General features: G+C 41.5%; 1 protein-coding gene across 1 annotated transcript in view; it reads right to left on the bottom strand.

Annotated features, from left to right (window-relative positions):
- Window positions 1–704: 704 nt before the first annotated feature.
- The window catches only part of SNX9 (sorting nexin 9), a 158,639-nt gene continuing 141,696 nt past the window's right edge, over window positions 705–17,647 (bottom strand). The window contains exons 15-18 of the mRNA XM_029057802.1: window positions 13,068–13,157; window positions 11,555–11,669; window positions 9,862–9,953; window positions 705–2,830 (exon numbers count right to left, since the gene is read on the bottom strand). Coding sequence (XP_028913635.1) covers window positions 2,783–2,830; window positions 9,862–9,953; window positions 11,555–11,669; window positions 13,068–13,157 — 345 coding nt within the window. The 3' untranslated portion in view covers window positions 705–2,782. The remainder of the gene's footprint in view (window positions 2,831–9,861; window positions 9,954–11,554; window positions 11,670–13,067; window positions 13,158–17,647) is intronic.

The following is a 17,647-nucleotide window of genomic DNA, read 5'->3' as shown; positions in this document are numbered from 1 at the left end:
CCGTGTCCCACATGGGGCTCACAGTCTTAAGTCCCCATTTGACAAATGAGGCAACAGAGAAATTAAGTGACTTTCCAAGGCCACACAGCAGACAAGTGGAGGAGCCAGGATTAGAATCCAGGTGCTCGGTATCCCAGGCCCAAGCTCTTTCCACTAGGCCACATAGTTTCTCTGAGCCTCTTTCCCTAAATATAAAATGGATATTCAATACCCGTCTCCCTGCTACCTAGACTGTGAGCTGTCTCAAGTGCGAGAGGGACTGTATCCAACCTGATGAACCATTATCTACCCCAGAGCTTAACTTAAACTCAAATACAACAGTAATAGTAATAATGGGGATAAATGTAACTTAAAACCAAGTATAAGTCAGCAGTCTTTCCTCACTGGAGGCTTCTAACTTGCCCTTTGATTTGTAGCTGCTGTTTGTAGAAGTGACCATCGTTTACAACTGTTTCTGTTTTGTGGGCTGCCAAAGCTCTGTGAAACACCAACATCTGACTGCTATTTGGCTATTTGATCTTTCTATCTTTCTATTTGTGCTTTTCCCTAGCACATTATGGAAATTATGGAAACTCCAACTTGCAACACTCCACATGTGGGTGGAAAAGAACAAGACAACCAGATTAACTAGAGTATGCTGCTACATTTTTCATATTGAGATTCCGAAGTTGCTTCATCTCTTGCAAAGTAAAGAAAGAAGAATCTGATGGGTATATGTCAATCTTTATTGTCATTTAAGATTTAATATCCAGGAAGCTTAAAGACCAACAGATAACTGACCAGTTGAAATGGGTTTTGCATGTCAGCACAGGTTTGTCATAAAACCCTTAGCTTCTTGGTGGACAAATGTGAGCTTAGAAAACACACATTAATGCACAAATTCGAAAAAAATGGACCTTCTGATTATTGAAGAGTCTGGATGAGTTTGGTAAGTGTTCAATGGGATCCTCATCAAGACTGGTGAGAGAAATTTCCCTCTGAGCCCTTTTACAAAGCACTTTCATCAAGAAATTCACAGAAAAAAATATACAAATAAAAGAGTTCATTTCAAAAAGCTCCTTGAGAATCACTGTACAGTTCGTAACAATTTATAAGTCGCTTCTACATGCTCTTACATTTGGTGTAAAACATTTATACACATTCTTTACAATTTGTACATATATTAAATGGCTGTATCATAAACATTGCCCTGTGGAATTTTATCAAAGGAAATTTGAGGGGAGAATTATTAATAAAGTATAAACAAAAACCCTGATGTCATAGAGCTGCCAACCTCATGCTTGTTTTATGGTTTGTTTTTAGTTTGCTCTTTCTTGAGCATGTCTGAAAAATGGCAGCATTGTAAGGCAACTAGTGATGAGGCACCACAACCACCCTCTGTAAGGGAGCTGCCTCTTAGTTAAATCGGAAGGGGAGGAATTATTTGTCAAAGCTGCAGTTCAGCTTCCTGGCTGCTTACGGTACTAAGTGAAGTTCAGCATAATAATACAACAGTGTAGGTAGAAATTAAGGCTATTTGTAGGATACAGCCAGTAAAAAAAGCATTTGCCCCAGAGATTACTGATAACCAGTATATTGCCACCCAGTGTTCAAATCCCTAAAGGCATTTTTCCATTGGTCAGGGTGCAGGGTGGAGATGGGGTTGGGGAGAGGTCATTTAGCTCTGCTCATCACCACAGGCTGAATGGCCTCTGATCTTGGCGGACAGGGAATAACAGCCAAAGGCTCCTGCAGAGAGGGAAGATCAGAGCTGAAAAGCGAACTCCTGATTCTGATCCTAAGGCCATAACCAGCGCTCCCCCCACGCCCACCCCCCCAGTGCTCCTCAGACCTCATGAAAGGGAAATACCCCCTACCTCATGAAGCAGGATAACAAATGAAAGGAAGTGGGGGGAAGGAGGGAGAAAGAAGTTTGGGTGGGTGGGTTATTTATAGCCTGCTGCAGAGGACTCCAAAAGAGAAGTGTGCAAATAAAGCGACTTAGTCATTTGAAAGGGCTGAAGTGAGAGCATTAACGGACCTCCTTGTCTTGCTTTTCCTCACAGTGTTTATTCCCTGTTCCGGAACCCCAGGGAAAAATGAGTAAGTGAAAAGAGAAGCTTTAGTCCTTGTATTGACAGTTAACAAATAATTGAACACTTCAAAAATGGATGAGGGGGAGTGGGAGAGGGATGAGGAAGGAGTTGTTTATTTCAGACGGTTTTACTGGATTCTCTTTTGGAAATAAAGGGTGGCCATGCTCAGAGCAAGAGGAGCCCTAACAAGAACCCCAAGACACAAGATACGGATGTCATACACAAAGGAAATGCAAGTGAATTTTACTTAATGGAAGATAGGAATTCCAAAAACTGTGGAGCTATAAAAATATACAAACATATTTCTTTATTCTGGAATATTTTATATTTTTTAGAGAAAGAAATTACCCTTTATGTGACTTGTAAATAAGGAGTCTATATGAAAAAAATCAGTAGGGAAAAAAATCTCCAGTTTTTGACAAACACTTTCCAACGATGGAGAAAATTTCCATTTGTTTTAAATAATGTCTTAGGGGAAAAAGGAACTTCAAAGATCCCCCCCGGAAATAACGGATGCATTTAGGCATTAGTAAAAATATCTTATTTTTTTTCCTCAACTTGGGATTTTTGCCTTCTTTTTGGAGGGGAATGCGACGAGGGTGGGGAAGAGGGAGAGAAGGGATAACTTGAAATTGCATTGCCCCAGGACAGGAAGAAGCACTTCAGAGTTTATGTTCGCTCCTCTGCTCAGTCTTACATCACCAGTCTTACATCACTGGAAAGCGGCCGAGTGCCTGTCTCAGCTTTTCTGCAATCTGGGGGAGGTGGGAAGAAAATGATAGTGAATTAAATGTGGATTCAATCAATCACTCAATCAATCATATTTATTGAGTACTTACAGCGTGCAGAGCACTGTACTATGTGCTTGGGAGAGTAAATCTAACAGTTGGTAGACACAATCCCCGCCCACAAGCTTACAGTTTTTATTTCATCTGCATCTACTTTATTATAAATGATCACTGACCCCCAAATCACTCACATTGGGGAAGGGGTGAAAGTTTGGGACAGAGGCACTCAAATCCACCACAATGTTTTTGGTGGGACAACTTGGCTCCTGTAACCCATTTCCCCAAATTTTTCTGGCCTTTGGGAGTCTCAAGCTCGTTATGTAGTTTCACCCTCCACAAAATAGTCACCGTTCAATGTGCTTAATTACTCACCAAATCAAAATGTTTTTGGAGATTGTTTTGAGAACACAGATGAAAACATCCAAATATGTGAACCTTTTCCTAATAGATAATTATGGTATTTTTTAAGTGCTTACTATGTGTCTGGACTAAGTGCTGGAGTAGATATAAAATAAACCGATAGGAAAACAGTGCCTGCATCAGTGCCTGGTGCTCGGAGTCTGTAAGAAACAGTCCCTGTCTCACATGGGGCTCATGGTCTAAGTGGAAGGGAGAACAGACATATAATTCCCATTTGACAGATAAGGATGCTGAGGAATAGAGTCAAACAACTTGCACAAGGTCATAAAGCAGGCAGGTGGTGGAGCTAGGATTAAAACCCAGGATTCCTGACACCCAGACCTGTGCTTTCCCCTAGGCCATGCTGCTTCTCTCTTCTCCCCAGCAATTCTTCTGCCTCATTTCAGTGGGCTGTAGCCAGTTCTCCAACTCCCGGGCCCATGCTCTTTCCACTAGACCATGCTGCTTCTCTCCTCTTGCCACAATTCTTCTGCCTTATTTTGCGGGACCATAGCGAAACACCTCATTTATGCTCTATCTAGGGAAAAGAGTCTAATTGGTTCTCTGGAATAAATCCCAAGTGCCACCATCACCAACGCCTGGAGGAAAGGGAAGAAAGATGCTTTTGCTTCCCTCTCTCCTCTCCCACAAGCTGATTTCAAGGATGGAGAAATGAACAGGGGCCCACGCCAACGCCAGCCCACCAGGACAGGGCTGTGGGGTACATCTGGAAGCAACCAGGAAAAAAAGAACCCATTAAGAAGAAGTGAGGGGAACTCCCACCTTCACAGAAACAATACTTAGAAGAAAAAGAAAGGAAATTCTACTTTGTACTCTCAGGTGTTGAATTTGACAGTAAAGGAGAAGTTTCTATCACCATGGTGCCCGATAAATATGAGTACTTTTTTTAATGGTAGTTAAGTGCTTACTATGTGCCAGGCACTGTACTAAGCACTGGGTAGATACAGATAATCTGATTGGACACAGTCCATGTCTCACATGGGCTCACAGTCTTAATCCCCGTTTTACATATGAGGTAACTGAGACACAACCTGATTACCTTGTATCTACCCCAGGGATTAGGACATTGGCATACAGTAAGCATTTAACAAATACCACAAATATTATTATTATTATTATTATTATTATTATTGGAAGCAGCATTGAGTAGTGTCTCCCAGCACAGGCCTGGGAGTCGGAAGGTCATGGATTCTAATACTGGCTCTGCCACTTGTCTATGTAACCTTGGGCAGGTCACTTCACTTATCTGTGCCTCAGTGATCTCATCTGTAAAATGGGGATTAAGACTGTGAGGCCCATGTGGGACAAGGGACTGTGTTCAGCCCAATTTGCATGCATCCACCCCAGCATTTAGTCCAGTGCTTGGCAAAGAATAAGCACTTAACAAATACCATAATTATTCATTATTAGGATTATCTTGGCAAAGAACAGGGCTGGGAAATTTGGCAAGTGATTTATTCCAGCCTGGGGGTCAGATTTGGCCTGACTCCGAGCCAGCAATCTCTGTTGTGATGCCCCAGTCTCACTTTTTGCCAACCACAGATGCAGTTGGCATCCTTCCTCACAAGCTGCAATTTGATAGGAACTGGTTTGGGGCTAAGCTGGACAGACTGTAGGCGGAAATAGCCTCACTTCCACATTTTATGTCCCTTCGCCCCTGTTCTTGGCCACAAAAACCTCAGCAATATGCCCAGTGACCTTTGTGCTGAATAACTCCCACCTCTGGCATATAAGAGCAGAGCCCAGATTGGATTCCAGGCTGGCTACTCCACTTTGTTCAAATAAGTTTTGTTCAGGCTCCACACATTATAAAGAATCAGAAGATGACACCCACAATTAAATTCATAGTTTCAAAATTTGAAGTTGGCTTCAAAAGCAGAGCAATATTGAGTGCGGTTTCTTCTCTTTTGGCAGACTCCTAAAGGTTCCCTCCTACTTAGACTGTGAGCCCCATGGGAGACAGGAACTGTTTCCGGCGTAATTAATTTGTACCAAGCTCAGCATTTAAAACAGGGTTTGACACATAGTAAGTACTTATTAAATACCATAAAAAAAGGGTTTGGCATCCAGAGAGCATTACCGTCTACCAGTCAGTCTTGATCTAAAAACCCTCAGCTGTAGGTGTGCAGAGTTCCAAATGAGTGCTACATCCCACATAATTCGAAAGTTCCACCTGCCTTTGACCTATTTCAATTCTAATACATCAAGAGTTTACTAAATGGAAGCCACATTCTCTCCTCGGTTCCCACATGATGCATTTATAATTTATCATCCTGATGTATGCATTACATGACAAAACACAAAGAGGCACCAAATCATAGCTCCTGGAAATACACAATGCCTGAATGGGATTTTAGGCTTACATAAATATTTCCTAATATAGCAGCCTCAAAAACTTAATGGGATCTACAAAATCACCTTTATGTAACACATCACTTATGACAGCTTTTTTTAGTTATTGACTAAACTGCACAGAGGGCATCAGGTCTGTCTCAGAGAAGTAAACACACAAGTATGACTGTATATTTGCTCATGTTAAAATCTTTGCGGCCTTTCCCAGTCCATCGCAGGAAAATTTCCCTTCATTTTTGACCTGTTCTTGACCCAATTACTGCTTCCTGAGAAGCAGCGTGGCTCAGTGGAAAGAGCATGGGCTGGGGAGTCAGAGGTCATAATTTGAACTCCGGCTCTGCCACTTGTCAGCTGTGTGACTGTGGGCAAGTCACTTCACTTCTCTGTGCCTCAGTTACCTCATTTGTAAAATGGGGAGTAAGACTGTGAGCCGCATGAGGGACAATCTGATTACCCTATATCTACCTCAGCGCTAAGAACAGTGCTCTGCTCATAGTAAGCGCTTAACAAATACCAACATTATTATTATTACTGTTCCTCCTCACCATTACTCTAACATGTCTCGCCTGCTACTCTCTCAAAGGGGGGCCTCATCTTTGGCCAATCTCCAAGACTCACTAGGAAAGTGGGAAGGGTTCCGGCATTGGAACCCAGGTCCTTCTGATTCCCAGACCTGATCTTGATCCACTAAGCCAATCGTTTTTTTTGCTCATTCTCCTTCTTCCCCACTCTCCACCTTGCTGTTTCTTTCTGTCCATTTCATTTTAGGTTCTGATCATGGCTCTAATGTTTTCTTTACATTCTCATTTGGGATTTATATCATTGACTGATTGATATCATAAAGAATCAGAAGATTGATTGGTTGCTTGACTGACTTCTTTCCAATCAGATTGGAAAGAAGTCAGATTCTCCTCTCTGCCAGAAGCCTGATATATGCCTCCAATATCAGAGATTTTTTTTTAACAGTCCCTGAATCATTATTTCATCAATACTCTCCCAAGAGCTTAGAACAGTGCTCTGCACACAGTAAGCTCTGAATAAATATGATTGAATGAATAAATTGAACCATAGGGTTGTTCTTCCATTATGGCCCAATTTCTTATCTGAATGAGTATTTCTTTTGAGAAATAATATTTTAAATCACCTTCAGCCAAAAAGTTACTCCTAAAGCTGCAAGGCCATAAGTCAGATGATATTAGCACATTAGAAAATATACTGTGAGAAAAGAAGCTTATGTCCAAAGGAAGCAGAATGAAGATCTCTCACATTTTAAAATTTGGAAGAAGAATAGTTGTTCCAAAGAGAAAAGCATCTGGCAAGTGTGGAAATGTTTCTCAGATTTATAGAACAATATCACAAACCACAAAAGTGGAGAGTAGGGACAGAGGGAAATTCTGTACATGAAGGGTTTTCCACATTTTTTTAAAATGGTATTTAAGTGCTTCTTCCTCCAACTTCTTCTTCAACTCTTCCAAACTTCCCAACACTATCTCGAGGAGATCTCCCACTCCTTTCACATTCTATCCCCTCCATCTCTGCTTCGGACCCCATCGCTTCTCACCATATCAAACCATTTCCCCTCCCTCCTTTCCTCCTTGACCATCTTCAACCACTCACTTTCCAATGGCTCCTTCCCCACTGTTTTCAAGTATGCTTCTGTATACTATCCTAAAAAACCCAAACCCCTTTGATCCCATCACTCTCTCCAGTTATTTCCCCATCTCCCTCCTTCCTTAGCTCTCTGACTACTGCTCCTCAGTATCCTTCAAATATGCTCCTCCTCTGCCTCCTTAAGAGAACTCAATCAGTCCATGGCTTCAACTACCATCTACAGTCTTGATCTCTCTCTTCTTGTGCAGTCTTGCATTTCCTCTTGCCTTCAATACATCCATTCGACACCTCTAACTTAACTCAAAAACAGATAATTCCTTATCTTCCCACCCAAACCTTGTCCTCCCCATGACTTTCCTATCACTATAAACAGCATGGCCATCCTCCCTGTCTCAAAAGTTCATAACCCTGGCATTGTCCTCCCCTCATGACTCTCGTTCAATCCACATGTTCAATCTATCACAAAATCCTGCTGGTTCCAACTTTTCCTCTCCATCCAAACTGCTATCATGATGATCCAAGAACTTATTTCCCACTTTGACTACTACATCAGCTTCCTCACTGACCTCCCTGGATCCTCTTTTTCCCCTCTCTAGTCCAGGCTTCACTTTGCTGACAGATGATTTTTCTGAAAAGCTGTTCAGTTCATTCTTCACTCCTCAAAAATCTCCAACAGTTGCACATCCACCTCTGCTGTACCAAAGAAACCCCTTACAAGTGCTAAAATAAATATGCGGTAACCAGATGGGAAAAAATCCCTGTTCCACATGGGGCTCATAATATAAAGGGAAAGGAGAACAGGAAGCTAAGATGGGAGGGGGCAAGCCCGACCTAGTGGGATCTGTAGCCATGAGAGTCACTGAAGAAGGAACAGTAGAGTTGTGGAGCTGAAAACAGAGCCTAGTTAAAGCAGGACAGGGTGAATTTATTATGGGAACTGAGTCTGGAGCTGGATTTCTGCCAATTGTGCTGAGTTGCACTGGCACATAAAATGGACAGTGGCAGTAGAGCCAGGATGTAGCTTGGAGGAATGAGAGCAATGAAGGGTTGGGGGGCAAGGGAGTTGAAGTTGGTGGGGAGGATGGAGTTGAGGATGTTGCTTTACATCTAGGGACAGGAGGGAATCGAGGTGAGGAGAAATGGCATGGGTAAGTGGAGTGGGTCTAGAGAACAGAGGCTACTATAGGGGATGAGGACCAAATTGGACTGGTGCAGGGTATGGGTGAGGTGGCAGGTTTAAAGGTTGTTATCAGAACATAGTTGATGAGGTTAGGCATTGCTTGAAAACAACTTCATTAAACCTATTAATTTAGGCTAAAATGGGTCAGTTTTCAGCCAGAGAACTGAACTTAAAAGAATCCCCAGAATAATGAAGGCTAAAGCTGCAATGTGAAGCAGTGTGGCCTATTAGTTAAAACACAGGCCGGGGAGTTAGAGGACCTGGATTCCTGGGGCACATCACTTCATTTCTCTGTGCCTCAGTTACCTCATCTGTAAAATGAGGAATAGGACTGTGAGCCCCATGTGGGACATGAACTGTGTCCAACCTGATTGGCTTGTATATCTACCCCAGCACTTAGTACAGTGCCCATCACACAGTAACAGCTTTAAAGAAACTATAAAAAAAGACAAAGGACTAATTGTGATCAGTTATCATTCTTTGCTACTGCACTTAAATGTTATACAGGAATTCTATTCTCCTGTTATCTTGGCATTCATGGACAGGCTATCCAGCTGAGTGTGGGAGCAAACTAAAATGTGGGAGATGCGACAAAGCCACCTCTGGGTTTGAAGGTTAATTTATCACTAAGGTATAGTTTGATCCTTGCTATTCACCCACACAGCTGAATGATCGTCCTAGTTTGCATATGATCTCAACAGCCTTCTGCTATTTTCCATGACATACGGAAGTATTTTTGCTTTGCCTTCTGCTTTTCTAATCTTTTCAAGGACACAAAATTCTTTGTAACTGTTAAAATTCCTTTTCCACAACTGTCCATAGAGCCTTTTGGTTTAATCTCTAGTGTCAGTCTTCCTTTCCCAAACTGAAAAGACATTACAAAGGACATTACAAAGGCTAGAATAATGGCATGACTCATCTTGTACTGTCCCTGGGTTTGGAGGGTAGATGGTTTAAAATTAGAACACCAGTCAGAGAAAGAGCGAGAGAGAAAGAGAAAGGGTTGGGGGGGGAGGGGGGGGAAAGGAAGGGGAGATGGGGGGGGAGAGAGAGAGAGAGAATGTGAGCGCTGGAGACGAGTAGAACAAGGGAAGTGAAATGGACAGGGGAGGTTTGGTGTGCATAAGCATGACATTCTCAAATCCTCCAGAAAAATCCAGGCTTGACTCCAAAATTATTATTCAAATTTCCAAACAGAAAACAAATGCAACCCAAGGTCTTGAAATCATTATTATTTCTTTAAGTTGGTGCTTATTATTTCCTTATGGGTGATCCCAATGATCCCTTTGGGTGTACCATAGCTAAAACAGAGAAACACAGCCTTACCTCCAAACTTCAATGCTTAACCACCTCTAGCCCTGGTTGGCCTTTCTAACCCATAATCCACCCAGAGGAAAGAGAAGTTGCTCAATGTCCAAGAAAGGTGCAGACTTACCGTTTCATAAAACTGAACCTGCTGTTCAAGGTAGAGGCGAATTACACTGTTGTAATCGTAGATTCGGTTACTGTGAAAGTGATTCATCTCCGCTGAAACCAAACCCAAGACATAAATTAGTTAGCCAAGATTTTCAGATCCCTATAAATAGTTCTCTCACTTCCTCATGATTACTCAAAAAAGGAATTTAGTCTGGCTGCCTTCACAACACTCCCTGCCCCGACAGCATGCTTGCTAACTGTTCTTTTCATTTTCTGATGGGGGGGGGGGACCCACAATCAATTTACTTTAGTCACTGAAGTGAAGTGACATTCAAATAATCAGGCTCATGTGCATGTCTGTGTTTTGTGGACAACACTGCTCTTAATATCCATTTTATAGGGGGTGTTTGGAAAGCATTTAAATCTAAACAGGGAACAAAATGCTCAGAGTTAAAAAGGTCAGGAAATAAACATATCAGAATTGAAGATAATTTAAGTAACAAAGGTTCTTCAAGCTCCTTGCTCTTGACCCAGATTATTATTATATTAGTTAAGCGCTTACTAGGCGCCAAACACTGTTCTAAGCACTGGGGTAAATACAAGGTAATCTGGTTGTCCCACGTAGGGCTCACAGTCTCAATCCCCATTTTACAGATGAGGTAACTGAGGCACAAAGAAGTTAAGTGAGTTGCCCAAGGTCACTCAGCAAACAAGTGGTGGAGTTGGGATTAGAACCCACGACCTCAGACTCCCAGGCCCGTGCTCTTGCCATTATGATCCTGGCACTTCAAGGCCTGGGTCTAGCTAAACAGGAGTGTCACTAATAATGCGCTCCACTTTATAGGCCCTCCATTTCCTCATTAAAATGATGAGATATGTTCCAGACCTTAGGCCTGAATTTCCAACCACAATGCAAATCCCATATAAAAAGCCATCTAGTTTTATATGAAGCCTGTGCTACTGTTGAATGAGGATTGGGGTTACTAAAATTATGTGCACTGTATTTGAGCACTATTCAAATCCTGCAGAAAGCATCATCTGAATGCTATCCTCAAAGAAGGAAAATCCAGGGAGCCAAGGGTCAGCCAACTCCACTTACTGGAAAACAAGATCTGGCTTCAGCACTATGGAATAATCAAATATGATTGTTCCAGTACCACCTGGAAACGTCTCCCAGTCTTAATCGACCATATTTACTGACTGCTTTTATGTGCATAAGTGTTCTAAGTGCTTGGGAGAGCACAACAAAATAAATTCCCTACCCACAACGAGCTTACAGTCTAGAGGACTGTAATGGCTTCCCTTGACAGAAACTGAGAGACCGAGACCTAGAATGTAGGGAGAGCATTCAGCAACAAGACCGTGAACTTGATCCTTGGGTTTCTGTAGTCGGTGCCAACAACAAAGGGCTAGCTGGAGAGGCTATCACCCATCTTGTTTTGGGACTCAAATATTAAAATATTTAAATAAGCTCACATGTATAGTTTGCCTACAGAGAGGAGGCCCTAAATGGGCTCAGTTTCAAGCTCTAAACTAGCCCCCTGGTGGAATATAAAGGCTCATTAGGAGAAAGGTTTGAAAATGGGCTCGTATTCTCAGTTTCTATTGTCACAACCTTATTTCAACTGTGCTGGGAAACTTCCAAATGAAAATTCCCGTACTCCAGCTGGTGACAAACTCTGAAGAATGACAAAGATGGTTTCTGTTCTTACCTTGTAGAGCGTAAGACATAGTTCCTATTCGTTTCACCATGTTCTGCTTGTCCTGTGGTGTGATCTTACTGGTGGCAACCAATTTGTCACTTTCTTTCACTTTTTCTATTGCTCCCTGTTAAATTCAAAATGGGATAGGCACAGTAAAATCAGGCTTTGAGTGCTTAATGACACCACACATAATGATGAACATGCGTTCTACATCTGTCTTTTCTGTAGGGCGAAATCTATTGACATATTTCAATTTTTTCTATACCAGACCCTATGGGGAAATAGAAGAAAGTGCCAGAAATAGAAGCCTTTCCCAAATCAGTTAATCATTGATATTTATTGAGTGCTTATTGTGTGCAAAGCTCTATACTTAGCACCTGGGAGAATGCAATGCAACAGTGTTGGAAATGGGCCGATTCAATACCTATAAATTAAAAACAAGAGTTTTGTTTCCTGTGGCTCCTGGTGGACAAAGGGAACCAAACAGCCTTTTATCCCCAAACATTCATAAGTGACTTATTAGGAGAGGTCCAAAAAACAGGAAAATAGTACTAGCAGATTAGATACTCAGAGGTTTCATTTAAAAAACAACTGGATAGGCACAGTGAATTCTTCCTAAGGGCAAATACATCCTCTACCAAGCTGGTCGAACATGAGTGCTCATAAGAATGACAGTCATCTCTCATTTTAAAACTTTGATTAAATGTGGCCTTCAACAGTTTCTATACTCACTTATCCAGCTCTTAAAATCAAGTAATTTTTTTCTTTCAGATTTATAATCCTTTAAAAAAGACATGAATGAGGTTCTCAATCCTTTTCATCTCCTCAAGTGCCATTCCCATCAGCCCAATTTCAAAGCTGAACAACATCCTGATTAGAAACCTATTTAAATTGACCAAATGTGTTTTATTAGCCTCAACTAATACAAGAACTCTGATCTCATTTTGGTGAGAAGGGAACCAAGCAAGTCACGTCAAAACAAATGACTTACTCATTTCATTCCTTCTGCTGGTCAGAAGTTCAAATTACAGATATTTTTATTGTTTTATTTTCAACTCATGGGATATTTTCCTGTGTCTGATCCTTGTTCTAAGTTCGAGTTATTTAGCATTTTCTGTTTTATATGCAGCATCATGTCTTTCCAAGTGTTTAAGCAAATAATGAAAGTCATTCACAGTGTATCAATTCCAGCATGATGAAAATCGTTCTCTCCCCAGGCTTCTGCCATAACCCAGTACTTTAAAATTTTTTTTTAATGGTACTTGCTAAACACTTAATATGTGCTAAGGAAGTACTTACACTGTACCAAGCACTGGGGTAAAGATAATCAGGTTGGACATAGTCCCTGTCCCATAAAGGGCTCACACTCTTAAGTATGTGCAGGCAGTGAGATTTCATTTCAAACAGAACCCATTTCACTGATACTACTGCAGGACCATGTTGAAAGTGAGGGGAGAGACGGGATCCTGACCATTTGGGAGACCAGGGTTATTATGATCTGTGAACTTCTGAGACGATTTACCTTGTGAGCGCCAATGATGTCAGGAAAGCAGCCCAGGAATCCTTTGTATTCATGATTACATTCCATCAAAAAATGGAGGTCTTTCTTTGGCTGATGGTGGGGCAGCAGAATTTGTGCAAACATTCGGAGAGACAGAAAAGTAGCGTATTTAAAATAAATGTATTGTGCACCAAAATATATATGTGCCATCAAACTATAATTTTAATAAAACCTCTCTTATAAAGAATAATTTCATGGAACCAAAAACTGTATTATTGAAGCAGTCACACTGCAAGATAAAACATTCAGAAGACACACTTCTTTCCAAGCTGGTTTTGTAACATTAACAATGTTACTTCCAGGTGACAGAAAATTCACACATTATGAAGAACAAGGTCAGTAATTACTACAGTGCAATCCAGGTGAATATTGAGTCATCTCCCTGGTTCCCTACCTCACCTCCCTATACTTTGTTTTGCTAAGGTTTTTTCTGAAATTTATTGAATGGATCCAGACGGAGACACTTTTTATCTGAGGTGAAATTTCACTAACATTTACATGAGAGTTTTTTTCTGATCTTCACCGCAAATGAACTATGTTAAGACTAAACTCAATTTGGTTGTGGTTTTTCAAGCTAATGCAACTTCACATGCTCCAGAAAAAAGTAAAAGACTGCTCTTTAGAGTTGGGGTTTCTCAATTCTTCCTGTCTAATAAGAATTCGGAAAATATTTGTCCATTTGGACATGAACTAAAAAAGAAGCCACACACAATAAGGTCAAAATATGGATATTCCTTTTAAGAGTTCTTGTTAATAATAAATGATTAACTTGGGACAATTTCAGAGATGAGAATTGGGAGACTTAAGGCACTGGCAAATGCCATACATGGAGGAAGCATGTTGCTGAAAATTTATCAAGTAAAAAAATCCAGATTTCATCTGAAATGAATAATGAAATCCTACCTAATACCAACAAAGACTGCCTCTGGGCTTATAGGAATCTCATTGTCAGCAGATGTGGTTTATTTTCAGACTTGTCTTCTTTTTCCGCCCTGTTACCCCACCCTGCTGTTTTCCCACAGAAACATGTCAAAGTACAACTCTTGAGACCCCTAAGAGATGAAGTCTATGGGTAGCAGAGGGCGTTGTGGCCAGGAAACATATCTACCAACTCTGCTATTCTGTACTACTCCTATGATTGCTCTAAAAATTCCTTGAGTGAGCTGTCTACACCCGCTGTCTTAAGTTCCTCTCCTCCAGTTCTCTTCTTGATCCCCCTCCAATCTGGCAAGTCCCTTCTGCTCCACAGAAACCATCCTCTCAAAGGTCACAAATGATCTCCTTCTTAAAAAATCCAACAGCCTCTGCTTCATCCTAATCCTCCTCGTTTCTCAGCTGCCTTGGACACTGTCAACCACCTCTCTCCTGCAAATGTTATCCAACCTTGGCTTCACTGACATTCTCCTCTCCTGGTTCTCCTATCTCTCTGGTCACTCTTTCTCAGACATTTTCGCAGGCTCCTCCTCTGCCACCCATCCCCTAACTGTAGGTATCTGGGTCCCCTTTTATTCTCCATCCCCACCTACTCCCTTGGAGAACTCACTCAATTGTTTTAATGACCACCTCTATGTGGATGATTCCCAAATCTACATCTCCAGACCTAATCTCTCTGCAGTCTTGCATTTCTTCCCACCTTCAAGACCTCTCTACTTGGATGTCCTCCCATCACCTCAAATTCAGTATGTCTAAAACAGAACTCTTTATCTTCCCACCCAAGCCCTACAGTCCTATAACCTTGGCATTATGCCTGACTCATCTTTCATTCAAGCCACATATTCATCACCAAATCCTGTTGGTTCAACATTGCTAAAATGTGCCCTTTTCTCTTCATCCAAACCGCTACCACATTTATCTAAGCACTTATCCTATCCTGCCTTGATTACTTTATCAGCCTCCTTCCTGACCTCCCTGCCTCCTCTCTATCCCCACTCCAGTCCACACTTCACTCCGCTGCTTGGATCATTTTTCTCTAAAAACATTCAGTCCATATTTTCCCACTCAAGAACCTCCAGTGATTGCCCACCCACCACCACATCAAACAGAAACTCCTTACCACTGGCTTTAAAGCAATCAGCTTGCTACTTTAATCACTAAAGCACTCATCACCTTAACTAGCCTGCACACTTTGCTCATCTAATGCCAACCTACTCACTGTATCTCTACCTCGTCTATTCTGCCGCCGATTGCCGATTGCTTGTCCACATCCTGCCTCTGGCCTGGAATGTCCTCCCTCTTCAAATTCAACAATTACTCTTCCTCCATTTCAAAGCCTTATTGAAGGCACATCTCCTCCAAGAAGGCTTCCCTGACTAAGCCTTCATTTCCTTTTCTCCCTTCTGCATTGCTCTGACCTGTTCTCTTTATTCACCCCCGCAACACGACAGCACTTACATACATATCTGTAATTTATTTATAATAACAACTGTCTCCACTTCTAGACTGTAAACTCATTATGGGTGGGGAATGATTCTGTTGTATTCTCCCAAGCACTTAATACAGTGCTTTGCAAACAGTAAACACTCAAATGATTGATTTCTCTTCCAAACCGGAGGACAGCCCTCAACATACAGTAAATGCACAACATATACAACTGATTGATTGCCTGACGGAAGGAAAGAAAGAAAGGGAATGTAAGGCTATCAATTTCTCCGGATACTGATTATCAAACAAGAGGACTATTGGCCAGGAGGGAATGCCCATAAGGACTCAATTTCCAATGGAAATACTACCTCTCCAAACCCAGTCAAACCACATCCAGCCCAACAAATACCCTATCAAACATTCTATCACACAACGTCTTAGCAGCAGTGTGGCCTAGAGGATAGAGCATGGGCCTCAGAGCCAGGACCTGAGTTCTAATCCCAACTCTGCCACTTATCTGCTGTGTGACCTTGGGTATGTCACTTCACTTCTCTGTGCCTCTATCTCACTTATAATATGGGGATTAAAACTGTGAGCCCTAAGTGGGAAAAGGACTATGTTCAACCTGATTAGGCTGTATCTGTCTGAGTGGTTAGCACAGTGACTGACACATGGTAAGCACATAAATACCATAAAATAAAAAAAGGCAAAAAAATTTTCAAAATATGAGCTACCAATGATTTCTACCCACTAGAAGACATGTGAAATTTAAACTAAATGCAAACTGTCATGACACAGCACCTTTTCCAGCAAGGACTTAAATCTGATGTAAGAGCTTCTGTACTAATAATAAATTTGTAGTATTTGTTAAGTGTTTATTATGTACTATTACTACTGTACTTACATTGTACTACTACTACTACTATGGTATTTGTTAAAAGCTTACTGTATGTCAGGCACTACATTAAGCACAAGATAATCAGGTCTCTCGTGTGGCTAACAGTTTTAAGCAAGAGGGAGAACAGGTTTTGAATCTCCTTTTTGCAAATGAGGAAACTGAGGCACTGAGAAGTTAGGTGACCTGCCCAAGGACACAGAACTGGAGGATCTGGGATTGGAACCCAGGTCCTCTGACTCTCAGGCCAGGGATCTTTCCACTAGGACACACTTCTTCTCTATACTAAGCACTGGGACAGAAACAAGATAGTCAGGTTGGACACAGTCCCTGTTCAACATGGAGTTCCTGGTATATGGGCAATGGAAAACAGGTATTTTATCTCCATTTTACAAATGAGGATATAGGCTTAGAGAAATTAAGTGACTTGCCCAAGATCACAAAGCTGAAATGTGGTGAAGGAGCTGGAATTAAAACCAGGTCAACTGACTCCTAGGCCCAAGATCTTTCCCCCAGGCCTTTGTTTTCCAAGGAAATGTCTGTTAATCAGGGCTGACAATGAAAACAGAAACCTGAAAACATGGAAATCAATCAATCATCAGTCAATCCTGTGTGCAGAGCACTGTACTAAGCATTTGGGAGAATACAAAATAACAACAGATTCATTCCCTGCCCACAATGAGCTTATAAAGTCTAGAGAGGAAGACAGAAATTAATATAAATAAAATTACAGATATATACTTAAATGCTGTGGGGCTGGGAGGGAGATGAATAAAGGGAGCAAATCAGGGGATGCAGAATGGAGTGGGAGAAGAGGAAAGGAGGGCTTAGTCAGGGAAGGTCTCCTGGATATGTGTCTTCAATAAGGCTCTAAGTAGGGATGCAAGGAATGGTCCATTCAGCCTGAACTCTGTTTTGTGATACTTGCTCTTTTCCAAACTGCAGAGAGTTCTTCTGTTTATCAGTCCTAGTGGTCAGTGGCTCTGCAATAATAGCCAACAATTTCCTAAATGCTGTAGGATGTGCGCCCTGAAGATTTTAATGTTTCCACCTTTTAAGATTCTGTTTTCCTCTGTTTTTTTGGCATCCCAATGTTCAATCATTCAACTGTGAGGACTAGATCAAGCAAATTGTTGACTCATTTAAAATCTAAAAGAGCTGGGAGGATGAGGATTAAAAACTTCTGACTTTTCAGTCTCTGACTCAGCCTTCTCTTCCTGTTTATTCATGGTGGGAGGGAGGCAAGAGGAGGAAAGGAAGAAAGGAGAGGAGTTGGAATGGGAAC

This window comes from Ornithorhynchus anatinus, chromosome 2 (genome assembly GCF_004115215.2).
Source record: "Ornithorhynchus anatinus isolate Pmale09 chromosome 2, mOrnAna1.pri.v4, whole genome shotgun sequence".
In the NCBI taxonomy this organism is placed as follows: domain Eukaryota; kingdom Metazoa; phylum Chordata; class Mammalia; order Monotremata; family Ornithorhynchidae; genus Ornithorhynchus; species Ornithorhynchus anatinus.
Note: the sequence above shows the minus strand (reverse complement) of the source record. Positions and strands in the feature narration are given on the sequence as shown.